Source organism: Acipenser ruthenus, chromosome 37, assembly GCF_902713425.1.
Source record: "Acipenser ruthenus chromosome 37, fAciRut3.2 maternal haplotype, whole genome shotgun sequence".
Lineage (NCBI taxonomy): Eukaryota > Metazoa > Chordata > Actinopteri > Acipenseriformes > Acipenseridae > Acipenser > Acipenser ruthenus.
The window spans coordinates 973,189-989,076 of NC_081225.1; the positions used below are offsets into that span (position 1 = coordinate 973,189).

The window sequence follows — 15,888 nt, forward strand, 5'->3', positions numbered from 1 at the left end:
AATAAATTATAATTATTATATTAACCTGGCTATTAATCGGAATGCTTTAAGACTCTGAGTCTGATTTAAAAAGATACTTTTGCCTCTGATAAGGGAGGCTTGGATCTTTCACCAGGTCAGTCTGACCTTCAACGCAATGAACTCCTTCTCACGGACCTTACACAGATCTGCTGATAATATTTTCTACTGGTTTCATATTCTTTAAAACACATTACAGTCATTGCAATATTTGTCGCAGTTTCACAAATGTTGAGTTTGTATCCCAAAGATCAGCCTGCTTCCAGTAGCTGTGACAGTCTTGGGTCAGTGCTCTCTGCTCTCAGTGAGTCCGTTTCTGCTCACAGGTGTGGATGATAGTCTTTAAAAACCTGATACCTTGCAAAAACTTCAATCTTGTTAGCTGGGCTCCCATCTCTACATTCATTCAAACATTTGAACTGAATCTGGGTCCATCAAAGAACCGCACACCCTTGCAACCGAGGCCTTCCATGCAAAAGGATCTAATGACTTATAGCACAAAATGTTAATGTTAAAATGTTAATGTTAATGCACTAGACCAGCCTTTCAGCTTCCTCTGGAGGCCTGGGTTCCAGTCTGGTGGGCTAGGTGGCGCTAGAGGGTTAATGTTAATGCACTAGACCAGCCTTTCAGCTTCCTCTGGAGGCCTGGGTTCCAGTCTGGGGGGCTAGGTGGCGCTAGCGGGTTCATGTTACTGCACTAATCAAGCCTTTCAGCTTCATCTGGAGGCCTGGGTTCCAGTCTGGTGGGCTAGGTGGCGCTAGTGGGTTAATGTTAATGCACTAGACCAGCCTTTCAGCTTCCTCTGGATGCTCACCTGTATTGTGCGGTTGCTTCCAGTGCAGGGATGGTTCTGGCTTTCACTGCTAATGAGAAGGTGACGAAGGCAGTGGATCCCTCTCTCAGTTCACTGGACTCAACTCTGGAGACTCTCAAGAACTTCGCCAACTCTCTGCCTCAGGTCAGTGTCATGGCAGACTCCCTCCACTAGGGGGCAGTGATTCCCCCAACAGCATTGTCATCATTTTAGTTGCTCTGATTAGAAATTCCCAGAGATTACAAAGATATGAATCTGATCTCCTCTCTCTCTCTCTCTCTCTCTCTCTCTCTCTCTCTCTCTCTCTCTCTCTCTCTCTCTCTCTCTCTCTCTCTCTCTCAGAAAATCAACATTGTTGTTGACCAGTACTCTATCCCAAAGACCAAAATCAAAGGGGATCTAGATGGTGAGTGAACCTGTCTGCCTGTCTGTCTGTCTGCCTGCCTGTCTGCCTGTCTGTCTGTCTGTCTGTCTGTCTGTCTGTCTGCCTGTCTGTCTGCCTGCCTGTCTGTCTGTCTGTCTGTCTGTCTGTCTGTCTGTCTGCCTGTCTGTCTGTCTGTCTCCGTGTCTGTTTGTCCACATACATCGCTAGGACGTTGTCCCTCCCATACGTGTGCCTGTCTGTCCGCCTGGCTTGCTGTCTGTCTGTCTGTCTGCCTGTCTGTCTGTCTGCCTGCCTGCCTGTCTGTCTGTCTGTCTGTCTGTCTGTCTGTCTGCCTGTCTGCCTGTCTGTCTCCGTGTCTGTTTGTCTGTCTGTCTGTCTGTCTGTCTGCCTGTCTGTCTGTCTGTCTGCCTGCCTGTCTGTCTGTCTGTCTGTCTGTCTGTCTGTCTGCCTGTCTGTCTGTCTGTCTCCGTGTCTGTTTGTCCACATACATCGCTAGGACGTTGTCCCTCCCATACGTGTGCCTGTCTGTCCGCCTGGCTTGCTGTCTGTCTGTCTGTCTGTCTGTCTGTCTGTCTGCCTGTCTGTCTGCCTGCCTGTCTGTCTGTCTGTCTGTCTGTCTGTCTGTCTGCCTGTCTGCCTGTCTGTCTCCGTGTCTGTTTGTCCACATACATTGCTAGGACGTTGTCCCTCCCATACGTGTGCCTGTCTGTCCGCCTGGCTGGCTGTCTGTCTGTCTGTCTGTCTGTCTGTCTGTCTGTCTGTCTGTCTGTAAGACACCTGACTAACCTTGTGTGTTCGTTTCAGGCATTGGCAGATTAATTGGTGATGAGATCGCCTCCCAGCTGAACAGTTCTGTGACCGCAGCTCTGGATGCAGTATCCGTCAACGTCGAAGGTAACAACACTGTACACAAACCGGACTGTCAGCGCGGTCTGCTCCCTTCCTCTGTCTTTGTTTCTTTCGTAATTTTAACACTGACATCGCGTGAGGCGCGTACACAACTGAAGCCGAGCAGACAAACGTGTCAACCATAACATAATGAATCTAATGATAATAATCAATAATCAATTAAATTTGATTGACTAATTTGAGATAATTGCTGCTGCTAAATATTTACCAGCATAGTGTGATAAAGCACAGTGAAAGCATAGGCAAGCATTGTAAAGCACAGAGAGGGATGGTAAAGCATAGGGAAGCATTGTAAAGCACAGAGAGGTCTGGTAAAGCATAGGGAAGCATTGTAAAACACAGAGAGGTATGGTAAAGCATAGGCAAGCATTGTAAAGCACAGAGAGGTCTGGTAAAGCATAGGCAAGCATTGTAAAGCACAGAGAGGTTTGGTAAAGCATAGCAAAGCATTGTAAAGCACAGAGAGGTCTGGTAAAGCATAGGGAAGAATTGTAAAGCACAAAGAGGTATGGTAAAGCATAGGGAAGCATTGTAAAGCACAGAGAGGTCTGGTAAAGCATAGGGAAGCATTGTAAAGCACAGAGAGGTATAGTAAAGCACAGGGACATGACTGAAACACTTGCTTAAATATAACAGGTTTATTTTTTCTAATGTATATACATTTTTGCAGATATCAAGAGTGTGATGGACAGCCTGCAGTCCATCAGAGACAAGAGACAGACTCTGCAGAGCCGACAGCCTGTCCTCGTCACGAACCTGAACGAACGAAAGAGCAGACTGCAGCAAACACTCACGAGCCCCGCCTGCTCAAACTGCCAGCCCCTCTCCCTCTCCACAGACAAGCTGCAGATAGAGGCAGACTACAGCAAGGTGAACCGCTCTCTCACCCACTCATAATAATCAAACAGTGCTATCATGGGACAGGCAGTCTGGTGCCAATTGGTGCTAATCTGTGAAACCAGCCTTTTAGATGCATCACTTAACCTTGTTGACTTTAATCACAGCGATTTTTAATATATTTTTTTTTAAATTAATCACCTGGAGGATTCCTTTCTCAGTAGCGTATTGTTGGCAACAGTGAAACGCTGACACGGGTCCTGTCTGTCTGTCTGTCTCTCTGTCTGTCTCTCTTTCTGTCTGTCTCTCTGTCTGTAGATTTCCAGTGTGGACAGCGAGTTGAACATTATGAGAGACATCGCTGCTTATGATCTGCAGGGTCAGATTGAAAAGGCGAGTAAACTATTCTTTCAAAGTTTAAACAATATTCCAACGATATCCTTTCATTTAGGAATCAGCTGGAAAAATAAAAACTGCAGTTCGTACCACAGTAAAAAAAAACAACAACAACAAATCTCTTCCGAATAAATTAAAAAAACTGTGAAATAAGAGAAAAACTGGGGTTTCGAGATGTCGAGATTTGGGGTTGGCTTTTCGTCAAACTCTCCATGGTGGTGGGTGTAGCCTGCGTTACACGTGTCCGTGACAGCGCAGCTAGGACTCAACAGCAGCTTCTGAACTCCAGGACCAAGAATCACACACACGCGCAGCATCTGAAGGATTGCAATTAAAAAGCACTCTGGATGACTGCCAACGTCATAGCAAGTTAAGAGGCAGGCAGTTAAAAAGGAATCTGTAAGGTACCTGTGTGTGTTTCAGCCTGATAAATGAGTTCTCCTTCATTTTGTTTGAGAGGAAGTGAGCTGAAGCTGGATAGCTGTGTATTGGCTGTATGTTGGTGGTCCAGTGGTTGAAGCAAGGGGTTTGATACCAGGAGGTTCAAATCCCGGCTGAGCCACCGAATCACTGCCTGTGACCCTGAGCAAGTCACTGAACCTCCTTGTGCTCCGTCCTTCGGATGAGACGTAAAAGCAAGGTCCTGCTGGAAGTCACTCTGCAGCAGCAGCAGCAGCAGCAGTTGTTGATGATGCAAAGCTCACCCCCCTAGTCTCTGTAAGTCTCTAAATGACTATAATGACTGTTGCATGGAAGTTTCTGAGTGTGTTACTGTGCTCTGATTTCAGGGAAAGGAAACATTCAAGAACGTCCCTCAAATGGTCATCAACGAGACCAGCACTGCAGTACAGAGTGAGTGTTCTGTGGTTGGTTTAGTTGCAGGCAGGAGGATACAGGAGATTCTTAAAACACCCACTGCCCTGTCTCCATTGATTCCAGCATGCAAAAGTTACACATAGATAGCTGAAGCATTATCGTAAGACACCACGATGTCGCCCCTCGTTAGAAACAGAAATCAGAGCGTGGTCACTTTCCTAATGTTCTTTGAGAAAGCTGAACTGAGTTTTGATTTTCATTCTTATAACCATATGATGTGGACTCCAAACCCACAGTGCCTTAGAAATACCATAACCATTACCTTAGTGAAAGCACAGCAAGGTGTAATAAAGCATGAGATGGGAAAGCATAGGGAAGCATTGTAAAGCACAGAGAGGTCTGGTAAAGCATAGGGAAGCATTGTAAAGCACAGAGAGGTCTGGTAAAGCATAGGGAAGCATTGTAAAGCACAGAGAGGTCTGGTAAAGCATAGGGAAGCATTGTAAAGCACAGAGAGGTCTGGTAAAGCATAGGGAAGCATTGTAAAGCACAGAGAGGTGTGGTAAAGCATAGGGAAGCATTGTAAAGCACAGAGAGGTCTGGTAAAGCATAGGGAAGCATTGTAAAGCACAGAGAGGTCTGGTAAAGCATATTCAAAATATTAAAAAAAAAAACATTTGTAAGGGTAGTGAGTGACGCATACACTCCCTAAAGGATTTGAATGCACTGACGAGACAATAAGCCTACATATCTGTGCAATGATCCCGGCACACCTGAGCACACTGTAGCCTTATTCAAACCAGCCCTACCACGCTCTCTTCTGGATAACACAGTATCTACTGAAATCTCTCCACACACTGGGGCTGTGATTTCTTTACCTAGGTATCAAGGCGGCTCTGGATGGGATTCAGCCTGAGCTGGACAGACTCCCCTTCCCTTCCCTGAGCTCAGCCACGGCTACCATCACCAACATACAGCTGGAACTCAGGAAGCAGGGCCAGGAGGTGCAGCGATACGACTACATCAGGTACAGTAGTGCCCCCTGCTGTACGGGGTGAGGCATGACACCCACACCCTCCCCCCCACTGCTTTACATTCATTCTACAAGCTTAATAATAATAATAATAATAATAATAATAATAATAATAATAATAATAATAATAATAATAATAATAAGACTCCCATTGCAGAGCAGTTTGAGAGAAAGTTCAGGATTTACATTCCCTCTATGAGCTTTTTAAAGACTTTAAGTTAAACATGTATGTGTGTCTGTCTCTATCTCTCTCTCTGTGTGTCTCTGTTCCTGTCTCTCTCTGACTCTTTGCCTGTCTCTCTGTGTCTGTGTGTCTGTCTCTCACGCTCGCTCTCTCTCTGTGTCTCTGTGTTCCTCTCTCTCTCTCTGTCTCTCTCTCTCACGCTCTCTCTCTCTCTCTCTCTCTCTCTCTCTCTCTGTCCTCTCTCTCTCTCTCTCTCTCTCTCTCTCTCTCTCTCTCTCTCTCTCTCTCTCTCTCTCTCTCTCTCTCTGTGTTATGTGTGTGTGTTGCAGGTGGAATGTATCCATTGTCCTGTGCTGTATGATCCTGCTCATTGTGCTGCTGAATTTCCTGGGCCTGGCGTTCGGGATTGGGGGGGTGTGGTCACGGCAGGATCCCGGCAAGCCAAACTGCCCATCCAGCTCGGGAGCAAACCTCCTCATGGCGTGAGTATCACCCTCTGATACCCCGGGGGCAGCCTGGGGTAACACGCAGCTTCACCAGCCCCCCTACGCATCAGCGCTGCCCCCTGCTTACCACCACATCACTGGGCTTGCTGTGTATACTGAACATGCTCTCACTTCTATCTCCTCTCTCCCTCTCCTCTCTCACCTTTCCCTCTCCTCTCCTCTCCTCTCCCCTCTCCCCACTCTCCTCTCCCCTCTCCTCTCTCCCCTCTCCTCTCTCCTCTCTCCTCTGCTCTCCCCTCTCCTCTCTCCCCTCTCCCCTCTCCCCTCTCCCCTGTCGTCTCTCCTCTCTCCGTTCTCCCCCTCCCCTCTCCCCTCTCCCCTCTCCCATCTCCCCTCTTCTCTCCTCTCTCCCCTCTCCCCTCTCCCCTCTCCCCTCTCCCCTGCCCTCTCTCCTCTCTCCTTTCTCCCCTCTCCCCTCTCCTCTCTCCGCTCTCCCACTCTCCTCTCCTCTCCCCTCTCCCCTTTCCTCTCTCTCTGTTCTCCCCCTCCCCTCCCCTCTCCCATCTCCCCTCTTCTCTCCTCTCTCCCCTCTCCCCTCTCCCCTCTCCCATCTCCCCTGCCCTCTCTCCTCTCTCTGTTCTCCCCTCTCCTCTCTCCTCTCTCCCCTCTCCCACTCTCCTCTCCTCTCCCCTCTCCCCTCTCCTCTCTCCCCTCTCCTCTCTCTCCTCTCCCCTCTCCCCTCTCCTCTCTCCCCTCTCCTCTCTCCTCTCTCCTCTGCTCTCCCCTCTCCCCTCTCCCCTCCCTTCTCCCCTCTCCTCTCTCTGATCTCCCCTCTCCTCTCTCCTCTCCCCTCTCTCCTCTCCCCTCTGCCCTCCCCTCTCCCCCTTCAGGAGTGTTGGGTTCAGCTTCCTCTTCTCCTGGCTCCTGATCCTGCTGGTTTTCGTCATTTTCTTCGTCGGGGGGAATGTGGAGACCATCTTCTGCAGGAACTGGAAGAACCAGGAGCTGTTCAAGGTGAGGGTGTCGGCCCCTTCCCCTCTCTGTTTGTTACCCTCTCTCCCCCTCTCCCCTCTCCCCTGTTTGTTTGGCCCCCCCTCTCTCCCCCTCTCCCCTGTTTGTTTGGCCCCCTCTCTCTCTCCCCCTCTCTCACCCTCTCTCTCTCTCTCGCTCTCCTCTCAGTTTGTTGACACGCCAGGAAACCTGCCCAGCAATCTGGACGTCACAAACGCCTTCGGGATCAAATTCAACACCAGCGCTGTTTACAAGTGAGAAATTCCTGGAGCCCCTAGACAGGGCCTTGCCTACTGTCTTACATGTATCCCACAGCACAGCACAGTGTAATACAGCACAGTGAAAGCATTGTAAGGCACAGGGAAGCATTGTAAAGCACAGAGAGATCTGGTAAAGAATAGGGAAGCATTGTAAAGCACAGAGAGGTCTGGTAAAGCATAGGGAAGCATTGTAAAGCACAGAGAGGTCTGGTAAAGCATATGGAAGCATTGTAAAGCACAGAGAGGTAGGGTAAAGCATAGGGAAGCATTGTAAAGCACAGAGAGGTAGGGTAAAGCATAGGGAAGCATTGTAAAGCACAGAGAGGTATGGTAAAGCATAGAGAAGCATTGTAAAGCACAGAGAGGTCTGGTAAAGCATAGGGAAGCATTGTAAAGCACAGAGAGGTCTGGTAAAGCATAGGGAAGCATTGTAAACCACAGAGAGGTCTGGTAAAGCATAGGGAAGCATTGTAAAGCACAGAGAGGGATGGTAAAGCATAGGGAAGCATTGTAAAGCACAGAGAGGTCTGGTAAAGCATAGGGAAGCATTGTAAAGCACAGAGGTCTGGTAAAGCGTAGGGAAGCATTGTAAAGCACAGAGAGGTCTGGTAAAGCATATTAAAAAACAAACCATGGTAGGCTATAGTAAATGCAAAAATGACCATGCAAATTTACTGTGGCAAGCTTTTATGCAAAGTATAACTCTGTTAGAGGTGCTAAACAGCTTGTGTGTTCCCCATTTGTTATCAGACAGCTGATGTTATTTAAACAGCAAATGTTTAAATAAGTTTACTACAATTACTGCTAATGATGATAATAATAATAATGCTAATGACACTAACCCTAACCCCCTTTGTGTGTGTGCGTGCGTGCGTGCGTGCGTGCGTGTGCGTGTGTGTGTGTGTGTGCTGCAGTGGCTGCAAGGCTGGTCAGTCTCTCTACACAGTTCTCAATCTGGACCAGCAATTTAATCTGCAGAAGTTTCTGGATGTCAGTAAGGTACACCATAGCAACACATTTTTTATATCCTGCTCTGTAGGGTTTTTCTCTGTGAAACAAATGGCTTATTTAACTGTCAAAAACTATTTCAAGATGTTTCAAGATTAAACAGAAAAATAGCTTTGCCAGATTAAAAATGAATCGTTTTCTCTGGAGTTATCATAGAGTCGGAGGCCTGGTGGTCCAGCGTTTAAAGAAAAGGGGTCTTGATACCAGGAGGTTCAAATCCCAGCCACTGATTCACTGTGTGTGTGTGACCCTGAGCAAGTCACTGAACCTCCTTGTGCTCCGTCCTTCGGATGAGACGTAAAACAAACGAGCTCCTATTGGAAGTGACTCTGCAGCAGCAGCAGCAGCAGTTGTTGATGATGCAGAGTTCACCCCCCTAGTCTCTGTGAGTCGCTTCGGATAAAAGCGTCTGCTAAATGACTAATTCATAATCATAGAAGAATAAATATTTAAATGCTTTACCTTAAAAAAAACAGTGAACTGTATTTCTTTAAAGCCCAGACAAGTGAAAGTGATTCTCTTAATAAATGCAGTGCCGCCCGCTTGAACTCCCAGCGTTTCTCGTTGAGTTTGTCAAGTTGTGAAGCTTGTCTGGGCGTCTGTCTCCCCTCCAGCTCTCTGCAGAGTTCACTGTGAAGCTGGGCTTGCTGAGTGTGGATCTCAGTGGCGTGCAGCTGCTGTCTGACGAGGGCCGAAAGAAAGTGCAGGAGTTCAGAGATGTCAACAAAATCAACAACTCCTTCAATAGCACAGAGGCACGCTGTCTGTCTGTCTGTCTGTCTGTCTGTCTGTCTGTCTGTCTGTGTGTGTGTACTTGTTTGTGTCTGTGTGTGTCTATGCATGTGTGTGTCAGGCTGTTGTCCTGTCTGTCTGTTTGTGCGTATGTATTTAGTTTGTTTGTTGGTGTGTGTGTGTGTGTGTGTTTGTCCGCCTGTGTTTGCTTGTGTGCGTGTGTCTGTCTGTCGGCCTCTCTGTGTGTGTGTGTGTGTGCGTACGTGTATGTCCCTGTGCTTGTCTGTGTGTCTCTGTCTCTGTGTGGGTGCCTCTCTGTGTGTGTGCGTACGTGTATGTCCCTGTGCTTGTCTGTGTGTCTCTGTCTCTGTGTGGGTGTCTCTGTGTGTGTGCGTATGTGTACGTCCCTGTGCTTGTCTGTGTGTCTGTGTCTCTGTGTGGGTGTCTCTCTGTGTGTGTGCGTACGTGTATGTCCCTGTGCTTGTCTGTGTGTCTCTGTCTCTGTGTGGGCGCCTCTCTGTGTGTGTGCGTACGTGTATGTCCCTGTGCTTGTCTATGTGTCTGTGTCTCTGTGTGGGTGTCTCTGTGTGTGTGTGTGCGTACGTGTATGTCCCTGTGCTTGTCTGTGTGTCTGTGTCTCTGTGTGGGTGTCTCTCTGTCTCTCTCTGTGTGTGTCTCTGTCTCAGTGTGTGTGTTACACCTGCCGTTCCTCATGTTTTCTGCTCTCCTCTCTCTAGTTAAATAAAAGCCCAGTGCAAACCGACCTCCTGATGTTTGCAGCCCAGCTGGAGAAAAAGGCATCAGAGCAGGTGAGCAAGGTGCAGCAACGGTCTGCCTGTCTGTCTGCCTGCCTGCATGTCTGTCTGTCTCTCTGTCTGTCCATATATCCATCAGTGCCACGGCTCTCTCCTCCTTCTCCGAAATGAAACACATAGCAAGCCATCGTCATCGCTGTGTTAACTTGGTGTTTGAGCTGCAGCTGCATCAGCAGCACTGGCTTTGGCAGGGGCTGTGCTGTACTGTATGCTACTGACGCGCTTGCTTCAGTAAACCATATCATTATTTTGTATACTTGCTAAACTGCTGATGCATTTTCACTGGTTTAAAAAGCCCTCTTGCTCTGCACTGGACTTGCCTGACCTCAGCACCACGTTACTGGATCCTCAGCTGATGCACTATCCTTGCACTATTGCACTGCTAACATGTCACTGTAGATATAACTTGCTGTGATCCTAACTGGCTGCATCCTGGTTCATATTGTATTCTAGTAGTATTATTATTTGCACTTACTTGTAAACTACACTGTGTTTAAATATGAAGCTTGCATTGTAACCCTGTGCTGCCCTGGAACACCTGTGAGTCGCCTTGGATAAAGGCATCTGCCTAATAATAATAATAATAATAATAATAATAATAATAATAATAATAATAATAATAATAATAATGCTGCCTTGTGTTCCAGGTGGATCCTCTGGTAAAAAACAACTTGACAGACGAAGCCCAAAAACTGAGAGACTTGCAGAGAGACGTCGTAGACTTGCAGATAAACGACGTGGTAAAAAAAAAAGTCCTTTGTTTGTTAGTTATTATTATTATTATTATTATTATTTATTTCTTAGCAGACGCCCTCAGCCAGGGCGACTTACAATTGTTACAAGATATCACATTATTTTTACATACAATTCCCCATTTATACAGTTGGGTTTTTACTGGAGCAATCTAGGTAAAGTACCTTGCTCAAGGGTACAGCAGCAGTGTCCCCCACCTGGGATTGAACCCACGACCCTCCGGTCAAGAGTCCAGAGCCCTAACCACTACTCCACACTGCTGCCTCAAGCGATTCCTCAAAATCACACTGATGTTTGCATCCTTAAAACAAAATGTCTATCCTTTTGATTTATTGAATTTCCTATTTATTTATTTGTATTGCAGGCAGAATTGAATGCCAGCCTTAGCGCCCTGTCCTTCACCAGAAAGGACCTGCAGGTACAGCTTCATTGCGCGCGTGTTTGAATTCATCGATAATGCCGCCACGCTGATGCCGCGGTTACCTGAACCCCAGTTATCCGCACAGCCCCTTGTTAGCCCGTCCCGTGTGTGCTGTGCTCTTAGTCCCTGATTGCAAAGCCCAAACCAGCCCTCAATCTCTGGTTTCTACAGAACAGTGCAGTGCTGTGCAGGGATGGAAATAAGACTCCTATTGCATAGCAGTTTCAAAGTGAATACAAAGTGAATTCCAGTTTCATTTCTCATCCAGGGTCACGCTGATAAAACCTTAAGCAGCCTCGATACTGTGAAGAGCAAACTCAAGACCGATCCTCTTGAAATTACAACAAAGGTAGAGTATTTGATTTATTTTTCATTATTGTTTTATTTTGTATATATCTATATCTATCTATATCTATTGATATCTATCTATCTATCTATCTATCTATCTATCTCTCTATCTCTATCTATATCTATTGATATCTATCTATCTATCTCTCTATCTATCTCTCTCTCTCTCTCTCTCTCTCTCTATATATATATCTATATATATCTATATATATATATACAGACGTGCTCAAATTGTTGGTACCCCACCACAAAAAATGAAGAATGCACAATTTTCTCTGAAATAACTTGAAACTGACAAAAGTAATTGGCATCCACCATTGTTTATTCCATATTTAATAGAAATCAGACTTTGCTTTTGATTTTTTATTCAACATAATATTGTAAATAAGAAAACAAATGAAAATGGCATGGACAAAAATGATGGGATCGCTAACCTAATATTTTATTGCACAACCTTTAGAGGCAATCACTGCAATCAAAAGTTTTCTGTAGCTCTCAATGAGACTTCTGCACCTGTTAACAGGTAGTTTGGCCCACTCTTCCTGAGCAAACTGCTCCAGCTGTCTCAGGTTTGATGGGTGCCTTCTCCAGACTGCAAGTTTCAGCTCTTTCCATAGATGTTCGATAGGATTCAGATCAGGACTCATAGAAGGCCACTTCAGAATAGTCCAATGTTTTGTTCTTATCCATTCTTGGGTGCTTTTAGCTGTGTGTTTTGGGTCATTATCCTGTTGGAGGACCCATGACCTGCGACTGAGACAGAGCTTTCTGACACTGGGCAGTACGTTTCGCTCCAGAATGCCTTGATAGTCTTGAGATTTCATTGTGCCCTGCACAGATTCAAGGCACCCTGTGCCAGGCACAGCAAAGCAGCCCCAAAACATAACCGAGCCTCCTCCATGTTTCACTGTAGGTATGGTGTTCTTTTCTTTGAAAGCTTCATTTTTCGTCTGTGAACATAGAGCTGATGTGACTTGCCAAAAAGCTCCAGTTTTGACTCATCTGTCCAAAGGACATTCTCCCAGAAGGATTGTGGCTTGTCAATATGCATTTTAGCAAATTCCAGTCTGGCTTTTTTATGTTTTTCTTTCAAAAGTGGAGTCCTCCTGGGTCTTCTTCCATGGAGCCCACTTTCGCTCAAAAAGCGACGGATGGTGCGATCAGAAACTGACGTACCTTCACCTTGGAGTTCAGCTTGTATCTCTTTGGCAGTTATCCTTGGTTCTTTTTCTACCATTCGCACTATCCTTCTGTTCAATCTGGGGTCGATTTTCCTCTTGCGGCCGCGCCCAGGGAGGTTGGCTACAGTTCCATGGACCTTAAACTTCTTAATAATATTTGCAACTGTTGTCACAGGAACATCAAGCTGCTTGGAGATGGTCTTGTAGCCTTTACCTTTACCATGCTTGTCTATTATTTTCTTTCTGATCTCCTCAGACAACTCTCTCCTTTGCTTTCTCTGGTCCATGTTCAGTGTGGTGCACAAAATGATACCAAACAGCACAGTGACTACTTTTCTCCATTTAAATAGGCTGAATGACTGATTACAAGATTGGAGACATGTGTGATACTAATTAAAGAAACTAATTAGTTTGAAATATCACTATAATACAATTATTTATGATCTTTTCTAAGGGGTACCAACAAATGTGTCCAGGCCATTTTAGAATATCTTTGTAGAATAAGCAATAATTCATCTCTTTTCACAGCTTCTTTGCTTTATTCTATGACATATCAAAGGCATGCAAGTATACATGATAAAATAGCTTTTAATTTCATCACTTTTCAGGAGGAATGAAGCATTATTTCAATGAGCTGTAAGGGTACCAACAAATTTGAGCACGTCTGTGTATATATATATATATTTATATCTATATCTATCTATCTATCTCTATATCTATCTAGATATAGATCTATCTATCTATCTATTTATCTATCTATCTATCTATCTATCTATCTATCTATCTATCTATCTATCTATCTATCTATCTATAAACATTAACGCTAATAATTATATGCATCAGAAACCTCTTCATTTTGTTCAGAAACTTTCTATTATTTATTAAAACAACGTGAAACAAACACACCGCGTTTCGACACACAGTGCGTCTTGATCAGGTGCTGCAGAGATTGTCAATCAGAAAACACAGCAAACACCTTTATCATATATAAAGGTCACCAATCAATTCAATAGTTAATCTTTAACTGGATAATAGCCCTGGACATTATTTAAACTTACAGCTGACAATGTTCACCTATGATAGCATTCGTTAATTGAACATGGTTTTAGAATCAGTTGTTAATTCATACACAGTGTGATTATCCAATGATTAAACTCAAGCACTGATACATTAAGACAGACGTATATTCTGCTATACGTTACAGATCATATTACATAGTTAACTTAAACACAGTTATTCAAAACTGAGGATTGAAAGACATGGGAAGGCGATTCTCAACCCCCGGACAACTGAAGAATTTATATTTTAGTTTAGATTTAGTTTGGACCACTTGGACAAAACATTTGGAAAGGCCTGCCACCACACCTAGGGAACCCAGATCCCAACAAAGAGCAACAGACTTGTCCTGTGCTTAAACGAATGAGCCACTGTCTGAAGAACTCCATTTGCTTAGAGTGTGGCTCTCTAGGACCAGGCTGGCCACTCCTGGACTAGAACACAGAAGAATTAGGGGGCGTTTGATCTTCAACATTTTAAAAGGCGTTGAATGAGTTAATCACTACTTGAACGCTGTCGTGCACAGCGAACTCATATGGGAACGGATTTAAAAAAAACTCTCTTCTAGTCTCGTGGGGACATAGGGATGAGAAGCAAGCAAATGGACGAGGACCTCATAGGAGAATGCTATTTTCCCCCCCCATATAAAACAAAGGGGAAAAAAATGATCAATGAAAAATGTTTTTATTATGCGTCCAAAACTTTTTTTCCCCCATCTGTTTTCAATATTTCATGCATGAAAAGGCTAATCCAGGACCAGAACACACAGTCGAAAATTCAGTGGAGAAATTAAAAATCTTAATTTATGCTCTTTCTTATGTGTGGCAGGTCAACAAGGTGCACTAAAGTGTGTGCTACATATGGCAAGCGTTTTTTTTGTACATGACCGTGCATGTTTTTTTTTTCCCCATGTGCAGTAACATTAATATAATGTTTCAGTTTTTTTTGTTCTTTGTTTTTTTTTGCAGCTGTCCCTCTGTTTTCTCGATAAAGCCTTGGCCAGTTTGCAGCAGTACCTGGACTGGGTTTTGAAAATGGTTTGTATTTCAGGGACTGGGGATTTTTTAAAGGCTCCATTGAAAGTCATTAGTGACGTGTACAATGCTTCCCTATGCTTTACCATCCCTCTCTGTGCTTTACAATGCTTCCCTATGCTTTACCATCCCTCTCTGTGCTTTACAATGCTTCCCTATGCTTTACCATCCCTCTCTGTGCTTTACAATGCTTCCCTATGCTTTACCATACCTCTCTGTGCTTTACAATGCTTCCCTATGCTTTACCAGACCTCTCTGTGTTTTACAATGCTTCCCTATGCTTTACCATACCTCTCTGTGTTTTGCAATGCTTCCCTATGCTTTACCATCCCTCTCTGTGTTTTACAATGCTTCCCTAATCTTTACCAGACCTCTCTGTGCTTTACAATGCTTCCCTATGCTTTACCAGACCTCTCTGTGCTTTACAATGCTTCCCTATGCTTTACCAGACCTCTCTGTGCTTTACAGTGCTTCCCTATGCTTTACCAGACCTCTCTGTGCTTTACAATGCTTCCCTATGCTTTACCAGACCTCTCTGTGCTTTACAATGCTTCCCTATGCTTTACCAGACCTCTCTGTGCTTTACAATGCTTCCCTATGCTTTACCAGACCTCTCTGTGCTTTACAATGCAGTTTGATATCTGTTTGACTGTGTGGTTTGTTTCTGGCAGGTTGTTGAGTTGTTGAGTTGTCAGTCTCTGATTGTCTCCCTGGATAACGTCTACACCATCAGCTGTGAGAATGTACTGAACCCCTGGGTAAGAGAGCTGGGCAAGGGGCAGGGGCCAACCCCACACACCCAGCAGGAAATACAGGGGCAAATATACACAGGCAAATTACACACAGGCAAAAGATGTGAAACAGTTTCAAATGCGTTTTCAATGTGGGTTATTGTCCTTATTGGCAAAAAGGGACATGTGGTGTTGACATTGTGAGCTTCATCTTGAAGTGAGCTTCCTTCATTCTAGGATGCTTTATTTTTTCAGTTAGTCAGTCGAGTGAACAGACTTTGCTCAGAAAAAAAAAAAGTCAAATTATTTTAAGTAACTGGACTATCAATAACGATTGCATTCTGACACTGGGTGTGTGTGTGTGTGTGCGTGCGTGCGTGTGTGTGTGTGTGTGTGTGTGTGTCAGTGTGTGTGTGTGTGTGTGTGTGTGTGTGTGTGTGTGTGTGCGCGTGCGTGCGTGCGTGCGTGCGTGCGTGCGTGTGTGTGTGCGTGTGTGTGTGTGTGTGTGTGTATGTGTGTGTGTGTGTGTGTGTGTGTGTGTGTATGTGTGTGTGTGGTTGTGTGTGTGTGTGTGTGTGTGTGTGTGTGTGTGTGTGTGTGTGCGCGTGCTGGTGTGTGTGACAGTGAGTGTACGTGTGTGAGTGTATGTGTCAGTGTGTGTGTCTGTGTGTATCTATCTGTATGTGTGTGTATTTGT

General features: G+C 45.1%; 1 protein-coding gene across 2 annotated transcripts in view; it reads left to right on the plus strand.

Moving 5' to 3' along the window:
• LOC117397972 (prominin-2-like) overlaps nt 1–15,888 on the plus strand; it is a 28,553-nt gene that overhangs the window by 10,274 nt on the left and 2,391 nt on the right. For both annotated transcript variants that reach the window (XM_059008691.1, XM_059008692.1), the window contains exons 4-21: nt 859–979; nt 1,178–1,241; nt 2,025–2,114; nt 2,800–2,999; nt 3,285–3,359; nt 4,151–4,214; nt 5,061–5,205; nt 5,725–5,877; nt 6,732–6,855; nt 7,021–7,106; nt 8,027–8,111; nt 8,735–8,875; nt 9,590–9,661; nt 10,315–10,407; nt 10,785–10,838; nt 11,110–11,190; nt 14,395–14,463; nt 15,132–15,218. In XM_059008691.1, coding sequence (XP_058864674.1) covers nt 859–979; nt 1,178–1,241; nt 2,025–2,114; nt 2,800–2,999; nt 3,285–3,359; nt 4,151–4,214; nt 5,061–5,205; nt 5,725–5,877; nt 6,732–6,855; nt 7,021–7,106; nt 8,027–8,111; nt 8,735–8,875; nt 9,590–9,661; nt 10,315–10,407; nt 10,785–10,838; nt 11,110–11,190; nt 14,395–14,463; nt 15,132–15,218 — 1,804 coding nt within the window. The remainder of the gene's footprint in view (nt 1–858; nt 980–1,177; nt 1,242–2,024; nt 2,115–2,799; nt 3,000–3,284; nt 3,360–4,150; nt 4,215–5,060; nt 5,206–5,724; nt 5,878–6,731; nt 6,856–7,020; nt 7,107–8,026; nt 8,112–8,734; nt 8,876–9,589; nt 9,662–10,314; nt 10,408–10,784; nt 10,839–11,109; nt 11,191–14,394; nt 14,464–15,131; nt 15,219–15,888) is intronic.